At 44.0% G+C, this 10,000-nt stretch overlaps 1 protein-coding gene across 2 annotated transcripts in view; it reads right to left on the minus strand.

Moving 5' to 3' along the window:
• Window positions 1-10,000, minus strand: part of LOC143290570 (uncharacterized) — a 77,568-nt gene that overhangs the window by 41,019 nt on the left and 26,549 nt on the right. For both annotated transcript variants that reach the window (XM_076600137.1, XM_076600136.1), the window contains exons 16-20: window positions 8,554-8,697; window positions 7,071-7,262; window positions 3,353-3,450; window positions 1,597-1,769; window positions 1-49 (exon numbers count right to left, since the gene is read on the minus strand). The exon at window positions 1-49 is cut by the window's left edge and continues 76 nt beyond it. In XM_076600137.1, coding sequence (XP_076456252.1) covers window positions 1-49; window positions 1,597-1,769; window positions 3,353-3,450; window positions 7,071-7,262; window positions 8,554-8,697 — 656 coding nt within the window. The remainder of the gene's footprint in view (window positions 50-1,596; window positions 1,770-3,352; window positions 3,451-7,070; window positions 7,263-8,553; window positions 8,698-10,000) is intronic.

A 10,000-nucleotide genomic window follows, 5' to 3' on the forward strand; every position in this document is an offset into this window, starting at 1 on the left:
GTGAACCGTGATCAGGTCCTGCATGCTGATGATCGTGCACATCTTGATCCTGAACAACCACCACCACCACCACCTCACTGCTTTAGCGGCGTTAACCATCAGGAGGGAGGTTATGATCGTCAGTCGTGTCCGACTATCACCATCAGAACAGCTTAGGAGGCAACTGCTGTCCCGACTAGACTATCTGGGCAAGAATTTGATTTTTTTAAGTGGAGAGTGTCTTGCCTAAGTTACATCCCAACTCTCTCGGCCAACAGGGTTTCAGGGCAGTCGGCGTTGGGATGGTTCCCACAGGCCAATTAGCTCCCCAAGGCTGCAGCGCTAAGAGCCAGTACAATTTTGGCTCTGGTTTGAGAGTCATAGTCCTTCACTAAAGACTAAGCTTTGAATAATTTTCCATTGCAATAAAGCATGATAGTTAATGCTGCACTCACTTTGCTGTTGGCCCAACTGTAAACTTATGTCAATCTGTGATAAAAGCTGTATTAGAAGGAGGAAGGTGGTAGAATGCATAAGACGCTCATCTGCCAAATCATTGTGGTGTTGGTTCGATTCCCCCTCTCGCTCTTTGTCCCAGGTGTGAATGGAAAAACTTCTAGTCCTTTGGATGAGACGATAAGCCGAGGTCTCGTGTGCAGCACGCACTTGGCGCACTGAAAAAGAACCCATGGCAACAAAAGTGTCGTCCTCTGGCAAAATTCTTCAGAAGAAATCCATTCTGACAGGTATACAAACATACATGCATGCACTCAAGGCCTGACTAGCGCGCTGGGTTATGCTGCTGGTCAGGCATCTGCCAAGCAGATGTGGTGTAGCGCATATAGATTTATCCGAACGCAGTGACACCTCCCTCAGAAGCTGAAACTGAAACTGACACTAACCGTGACATTATGGTTTGCACACAGATGAAGAATTGTGAATGAATGTGTTTTTTTCTCTTGGTTTCTTTTTTTTCTGTTTTCAGTAGCTATATTTTTATGAAGAAAACCACGAGTAGAGCACTGAAAAAAAGCCAATAATGAAATACAGAATGAAGATGTGCTCAGTGGACCTGCATGAAACGAAGCCTCCCTGTCACCGCCTCCACCAAATTCATTACGCTTTAACTTTGTATTTAGCATCCAAGACCGATTACCTTACCAGTTGAAAATAGTTATAATTTGATTATATTGTTATAATTTGGTTATATTCTATCATTCTGTTCACTACTGTTTTGACCCTATTTTGTTGTTGTTGTTGTTGTTGTTGTTGTTGTTGTTATTGTTGTGTTGGTGGTGGTGGTGGTGGTGGTGGTGGTGTGTGTGTGTGTGTGTGTGTGTGTGTGTGTGTGTGTGTGAGAGAGAGAGAAATCCTGTGTGTGTGAGATCCTGTGTGTGTGTGTGTGTGTGTGTGTGTGTGTAAGCGAGCGCATGTAAGAGTGTGAATGCGTGCGCGGGCGTGTAAGCGTGAGTGTGTGCGCGCGCGTACGTGAGCGAACTGGGAATAGGCGAAACTGGATCATCAGTTCACAGGTAGGCAAATCGGAAAGGGGCGAAATAAGAAATAGGCGAAATGGGAATAGGCGAATCGAGGCGGCACCCTGTCCACCGCGCTGACCTGAAGTCCTGGCCGATGAGGAAGTCCCAGGCTGACGCATGACAGACCACGTCCCTGCCATCGGAGGGCTTTTCCAGCATGGAGGTGTTCCAGAACTGTGGCGGCAAGGGGCTCAGCCCCAGTGACGTGAAGAACTCCTCAGAGGTGCGGAACATCTTCTCCACTGTCCAGTTCTGTCACGTGGAGGGAAATACACTCACACGCACACACACACATGCACGACGCACATGCACGCGCGCACACGCACACACACACACAAGCATACACACACATGCACATGCATGCACGCACACATACACTCACACGTTCGCACATACACAAAACCGTCAGCGAAACTATACAGACACTTACCAGTAACACTCTGAAGTATGAATAAGTGGGAAAAATTACGCACGCACACATACACACGCAAAAACAAATACACACACACACTCACAAACCGTCAACGAAACTATGGAGACACTTCCACGTAACACTCTGAAATATGAATGAAGATGGGAAAAATTACGCACACACGCAAACACACACACGCACGCAACACACTGAAGGATAAATGAAGGTGGGAAAAGTGACACACACACACACACACACACGCACGCACGCACGCACACACACACGCACACACACACACACACACACACACACACACACGCATGCTGGTGTGCTGGGCGAATTAATACTTTAACACAAAAATATTACGGTCTTAGTGGTAATTAAAAAAAATGTGTATCTACTCACACGCACCTAATAGCGAGCACGCACGCGCACACACGCACACACAGATGCACAACTGATCCTACTGCCATCCATAACGCAGGAAGCGCGTGCGTTAACGACTCGCTGATACAACTGACGAAATTTTCGATGAAAGAATGTTTCACTTTGCAACTAACATCAGTAAAATTTACACACAATGTCACTTCATGCTACACTCCCATTGTCCAGTTATCAACCGAAAATTGTACTTTTTTTTTAAACTGTAAGCCTGATTCAATGATACAGGAAACCAATGATGAGCAGCCAACAGGCAGCTCCGGATGTGGAACTGCAACAGGGGTTGGGGGTGGGGGTGGAGGGCGGGGTGTAGGTGCACACAGGAGTGGGACAAGTGCTGTTGGCTCTGGGTCGTGTGCCTGAAGCCAGCTGACTTGATTATCGTCGTCAGACAGATTATTCCGCTCTGCTGTTATTCTAATAAAGAAAGATATTTTATATTGTTCAGTGTGTGATGCTGGCGCGTCACTCGTAATTCACCTGTATCGTTTGTTTCATTTTTTTATCACTAAAACGCTTGTATCTTTCGGGATTTTTTCACTCATATCCTCTGGGGTTTTTTTTTGGTTTTTTTGCTGCCCTATCGTCTGCATCGTTTCAGTGGCATTACTTCCACGCCGCTCATTCCGAGTCCCCCCCATACACAGCCACACCGGCCCCTGTGAGTTTTCAATTGTCAGTATACTCTATGTCTTTTGAGTACCATGACTGTTTACCTGTCTGATAATAATTTTTTAATTGTCAGGTATATTCTATGTCTTTTGAGTACCATGACTGTTTACCTGTCTGATAATAATTTTTTAATTGTCAGGTATATTCTATGTCTTTTGAGTACCATGACTGTTTACCTGTCTGACCATATTTTTTTTTAATTGTCAGGTATACTCTACGTCTTTTGAGTACCATGACTGTTTACCTGTCTGACCATAATTTTTTAATTGTCAGGTATACTCTACGTCTTTTGAGTACCATGACTGTTTACCTGTCTGACCATCTCATCCGTGACGTCCACGTTCTCTTTGTCGGGGAATGGCACCAGCAGGTCATAGATATTGTTCCACTCCTGGGCCCACATGTTGCCTGGCAGCACGGGGAAACCAACATACAGGACCATCACTATGTTACAAGGCAAGAGTGGAGTGATGGCCTACAGGTAACGCGTCCGCCTAGGAAGCGAGAGAATCTGATCGCGCTGGTTCGAATCATGGCTCAGCCGCCGATATTTTCTCCCCCTCCACTTGACCTTGAGTGGTGGTCTGGACGCTAGTCATTCAGCTGAGACGATAAACCGAGGTCTCGTGTGCAGCATGCACTTAGCGCACGTAAAAGAACCCACGGCAACAAAAGAGTTGTTCCTGGCAAAATTCTGTAGAAAAATCCACTTCGATTGGAAAAACAAATAAAAAAACAGGAAAAAATATAATAATAAAAAAAAGGATGGCGTTGCAGTGTAGCGACGCGCTCTCCCTGGGGAGAGCAGCCCGAATTTCACACAGAGAAATCTGTTGTGATAAAAAGAAATACAAATACAAATACAAAGAGCCCAGTCACCAACTCAACAAATGTATCATGAATTCTGGTTTTCACTAATCCACTGCATCAACTCAAACCCTCAAGAAAATGTCGATCTTTCATAACAGCACAGTTCTACCAACGTAACTTGAGCGTCCATGTGACGAGAAACCGAGGTCCCGTGTGTAGCACGCACCTGGCGCACTGAAAACAAAAAGAACCCGCGGCAACAAAAGAGTTGTTCTCCGGCAAATTCTTTTGAAAAAAATCCCTCTGATAGGTTCGCAAATACATGTGTGTGTGTGTGTGTGTGTGTGTGTGTGTGTGTGTGTGTGTGTGTGTGTATGCATCCACTGAAGGTCTGACTGAGCGCGTTGAGTTAAGCTGCTGGTCAGGCATCTGTCCAACAGATGTGGTGTAGCGTATATGGATTTTTCCAAACGCGGTGATGCATCCTTATGAAACTAACTGAAAATTTCTGTAAGAAACATAAAAGCACTGAAAAGTCTACACTCACACCCTATCAAATGGTCAGCGTACTACATTGCATTTGCTAAATGTGTTATTCAACACTAAACGCCATGAACACATTTTATGTCACCAAAAATTGCCTTGCCTTGCCTAAATATGGTGTGGTGTGTAGTGCGTTCATAAGTAATGAAATCCATGAGAAAACATAACCTTCGATGCAAGAAAGAAAGAAATATAATAACTACAATTCCCTCCCTCCTACCCAGGATGTGTGCAAGGATAATTATGTGAAAAAACGGAAAATAAAACTACAATTATTTGTTCACCCACCCACCAACAAGGTGTGCAGGGATGTGAGAAAAACAAAGAAAATGACTTCATATGTCACCCCACCGACTCAGCATTTGTGCAGAGACTTGTGAGAAAATATACTGAATACAATTACCCCCCCTCCCCACCCGCCTATCTACAGTGCGTGAAGAGATTTGTGAGAAACTATAATGGCTACAGTCGTCCCCCTACATACCCAGATTGCGTGCAGAGATTTGCGAGAAAATAGTGAATACAATTGTCTCCCGACCTACCCACACTTAAGCAAAGATTTGTGAGAAAATATAATGATTACAATTATTTACCCGCAAACACATAGTGTGTGGCGAGATTTGTGAGAAAATATAATTGTTACGAATACAATTGTTCCTCCACCAACGCATAACGTGTGGAGAGATTTGTGAAAACAGAATGGTAATAATTACAACTGTTCGCCCCCCACCCCCCCACCTCAACCACTTTACCATATGCGCAGAGATATCGGAAAAAATAAAGATGGCAACAAGAAAATGGCGAGCAGGGATATTTGTCCCACTCTCCCCACCTACCTAGAATGAATGCAGGGACATGAAAGAAACGTAATGACCACAATTGTCCCACTGTCCCCACCTACCTAATTGTGAAGGGACATGTAAGAAATGTAATGACCACAATTGTCCCACTGTCCCCACCTACCTAGCTGTGAAGGAACATGAAAGAAACGTAATGACCACAATTGTCCAACTGTCCCCACCTACCTAATTGTGAAGGGACATGTAAGAAATGTAATGACCACAATTGTCCCACTATCCCCACCTACCTAGTTGTGAAGGGACATGTAAGAAATGTAAAGACAACAATTGTCCCACTGTCCCCACCTACCTAATTGTGAAGGGACATGTAAGAAATGTAAAGACAACAATTGTCCCACTGTCCCCACCTACCTAATTGTGAAGGGACATGTAAGAAATGTAATGACCACAATTGTCCCACTGTCCCCACCTACCTAATTGTGAAGGGACATGTAAGAAATGTAATGACCACAATTGTCCCACTGTCCCCACCTACCTAGCTGTGAAGGGACATGTAAGAAATGTAATGACCACAATTGTCCCACTGTCCCCACCTACCTAGCTGTGAAGGGACATGTAAGAAATGTAAAGACAACAATTGTCCCACTGTCCCCACCTACCTAGCTGTGAAGGGACATGTAAGAAATGTAATAACAATTGTCCCACTGTCTCCACCTACCTAGCTGTAAAGGGACATGTAAGAAATGTAATGACCACAATTGTCCCACTGTCCCCACCTACCTAGTTGTGAAGGGACATGTAAGAAATGTAATGACCACAATTGTCCCACTGTCCCCACCTACCTAGTTGTGAAGGGACATGTAAGAAATGTAATGACCACAATTGTCCCACTGTCCACACCTACCTAGCCGTGAAGGGACATGTAATAAATGTAATGACAACAATTGTCCCACTCTCCCCACCCCCACCTACCTAGAATGCATGCGGGGATGTGTGAGAAACACAATGTGATTTTTGTTTTGCTCCCCCACTTATTCAGAAGCTTAGGCCCAACGTTCAGATTATATCACATATTGACATAAGCTCATATTTGGGTCAACAGCAAAGTGAGAGCTGTATGATCAATGGTTTCTCCTAACAATGGGAAGTCATTTACAGCTTATTTTCTGAAGGACTATGACTCTCAAACTAGGAGGCAAGGTTGCACTGGCTCTTAGAGTCGCAGCTTTGGGGGCTAGTTAGCCTTTGGGAACCATCCCAACGCCGACTGTCCTAAAACCCTCTTGGCCGAGAGAGTGGGGATGTAACTTGGGCAAGACACTCACCACTGTAATCAAATTCTAGCCCATACAGAACAGCAGTTACCTCCTCTGCTGTTCTGATTGTCATAGTCAAACACGACTGACTCATACGAATACGAAATTGTTTATTCAGATTTAGGCCTAAGCCCCTTACTGAAGGGGTAAGTCACAATTATATCAATCACACAAACACTTTTCAAAAACACACTGCTTAACATTTACACTTCCGATGCTTATTGTATTTGACAATCTATGTTGACATTGTGATCTAAGTTACAGCAATATGCAATCTCTTTAAGGCATTGTAAATGTATAACGCCACATTGCACAATACAGTTTCATTTCTGGATGACATAAGCAAATTGAATCTAAAGCGGCATGGGTTATTATAAAACAGGCTGGATATGTTTCTGCCTTAAGTCACGTAAACAAGGACAACAAAACATAAAGTGAATTTCATCTTCTTCTGATTGGTGGCATAAACGACACAAAACTTTCTCAGCTCTTCTGTGTCTTAAACGACGGCAGGCAATATCTGATACACCAAGTCTAACTTTGACTGACTCATACATACCCAGAAGGTGCGCAGGAATGTGTCCCGTGACTGGGAAGTTCTCCTCTCCGTACACATCCTTCAGGCGTTTGCGAACGTAGGTGTGCAGCTGCTGATACAAGGGAAGCAACTGTTCCAGAAGGGCCTCTAACTCTTCCTGAAAGTTGTCGTCATGGTAAACCTTTCGCCAGTACTGTCCCATGTCGGCATAACCTTGATGAAAGACAGAGTGGTCTTGAATTTAAACGTTTCTTCGGAAATTTATGCTGCGTGCATATTAATCATGTTTGTGTTTGACAACAGAAGATGGTACTCAAGAAGATTAGAAAAGAGAAAATAAAATAGTGAGGATCTCCGGTGTGATGAATGTCAAGAAAAAAGATATGACAGCAAATAAAGATGTGTGTGTGTGTTGTGTGTGGTTTCGGCGTAAACTTATGTACTTGCCTGCTAATGTGTCATGTACGTGCATCTGAACACGTGCAAGACATGCGTAGATTTGAATCGACTTGTGTTTGGGTGAGTTGTCGTTGCTGCTGGGTTTTTTTTTTCCTTGCTGGTTTATTTGATTTTTTGCTTTCTTTTCTTTTATATTTCACTTCGTCTCTTTTTCATTTTATTTTATTTATTTATTTACTTTTTTTTAAATCTTTTTTTTTCCTCAAGGCCTGACAAAGCGCGTTGGGTTACGCTGCTGGTCAGGCACCTGCTTGGCAGATGATGTGTAGCGTATATGGATTTGTCCGAACGCAGTGACGCCTCCTTGAGCTACTGAAACTGAAACTCCACTGTCTCATTCAGTTGACTTTAAATGTCTTTTGGATTTTACTCATTTGTTCAATCTTGCTCGCTTATTTTACTTCTAAAGTAGTTACCTTCTCGTTTATTTGACGTTTTTCACCCAATTGTTTATCTGATTTCATAGGTTGTTTTTAATTACTCTCTTATCTGATATTTAGTTATCTTTTCATTTACCTTTCTCGTTTATTTGACTGTCATTGTAATTTCCCTATTTTATTTGACTTTTAAGTCTTTTTATAAAAAAAAAACAAACTTACTCGTTTGACTTCCAATGTCTTTTACTTCACTTACTCCTTTAATTTACTTTTAATGTGTTTTTCCTTCTTCTTCTTCTCTTTTTTCTTCTGCGTTCGTGGGCTGCAACTACCACATTCACTCGTACCTTCCAGTGGGCTTTTACGTGTGCAACTGTTTTATTCATTCATTTATTTGCCCCCGAAAACGGAGCATGGCTGCCTACATGGTGGGGTAAAAACGGTCATACATGTAAAAGCCCACTCGTGTACAACATACAAGTGATTGTGGGAGTGGCAGTCCAAGAACGAAGAAGAAGAAAGAAAGAGAGAAAGAAAAAGAAGAAGAAAAAGAATGATTTTATTTAATTATTCATTTGTTTTGTTTTCCCCGCCACGTAGGCAGCCACACTCAGTTTTCGGGCAGTACCATTTTTTTCTTAATTATTTCATTATTTTTAAGTACTGACCGAGTTCCTGGACCCCTTCCTTGCCCAGCTGGACAAATTCCTGGTAGAGGTCCTTGAGTTGTCTCCCCGTGGCGTTCCTCCACAGCTCCCAGGCCCAGCTCAGCTCCGTGTGGTTCCTGCTCTTGGCCATCAACTGTGTCAGGTCTGCACGTGGGAGACAGGTGCGTGATTGCCTGTTTGTCATGTTTGTTTTGTCTTGTCTGTCTATCTATCCATCTATCTGTCTGTCTGTCTCCAGCTCCGTGTGGTTCCTGCTCTTGGCCATCAGCTGTGTCAGGTCTGCAGTCAGGAGACAGGTGGGGACCTCACCATCACACTCCCCGACGAATGTGTATGACTGTTTATCTGTCTTGTCTATTTGTCCTATCTTGTCTGTCCGTCTGTCGGCTGGTCTTGCTCTTTATTTTTTCTCTCTCAAGGCCTGACTAAGCGCGTTGGGTTACGCTGCTGGTCAGGCATCAGCTGTGTCAGGTCTGCAAGTGGGAGACAGCCCCTCCTCCCCCCCTCCCCCTCACCATCACACGATTTTGTGTGATTGTTTATCCTGTCTGTCTGTCTGTCTCCTGCTCTTGGTCATCAGCTGTGTCAGGCCTGCAGTGGGAGACAGGTGGGGACCTCACCCCCCTCAGCATCACTCCCGGACGGTTTTGTATGATTGTTTATGTGTCTATCTTGTCTAGTCTGTCTATCCATCTACCTACCTATATATCTATACAGTTGGAGACAGGTGGGGACCTCACCCCCCCCCCTCAACATCACACTCCCGGACGGTTTTGTATGATTGTTTATGTGTCTGTCTTGTCTAGTCTGTCTATCCATCTACCTACCTATGTATCTATATAGTTGGAGACAGGTGGGGACCTCACGCCCCTCAACATGATACTGTCGGACGAAAGTGTATGACTGTCTATCTATCTATCTGTCTGTCTATTTGTCTGACTGTCTTGTCTATCTATCTGTCTGTCGTCTCCTGCTCTTGGCCATTAAGTGTCAGGTCTGCAGTGGGAGACAGGTCCACCCCCTTCCCCTTCAACATAACACTCCCGGACGATTTTGTATGATTGTCTGTCCTCTTTGTCTATCTGTTCCTGTTCTTAGTCATGAGGTCTGCAGTGGACACAGGTCCCCCCCCCCCAACCCCCACCATCACACTCCCGGATGGTTTTGTGTCTGATTGTCTCTTTATCTAATGTTATGTCTGTCTGTCTTGTCTATCTGTCTCTTGCTCTTTGCCATCAGCAGCGTCAGGTCCACAGTGGGAGACGGGTGGGGAACACACCACCACACTCCCGGACGATTGAGATTGTCTGTTTATCCTGTTTTGACCGATTGTTTGAGATTGTCTGTTTATCCTGTTTTGACTGTCTGTCTGTCTATATATCTATCCATCTATTTGTCTGTCTGAAGTCTCTCTATTTGTCTGACTGTCTGTCCATTTATCTATCTT

The sequence above is a fragment of the Babylonia areolata genome, chromosome 15 (assembly GCF_041734735.1).
Source record: "Babylonia areolata isolate BAREFJ2019XMU chromosome 15, ASM4173473v1, whole genome shotgun sequence".
NCBI classification, from domain to species: domain Eukaryota; kingdom Metazoa; phylum Mollusca; class Gastropoda; order Neogastropoda; family Buccinidae; genus Babylonia; species Babylonia areolata.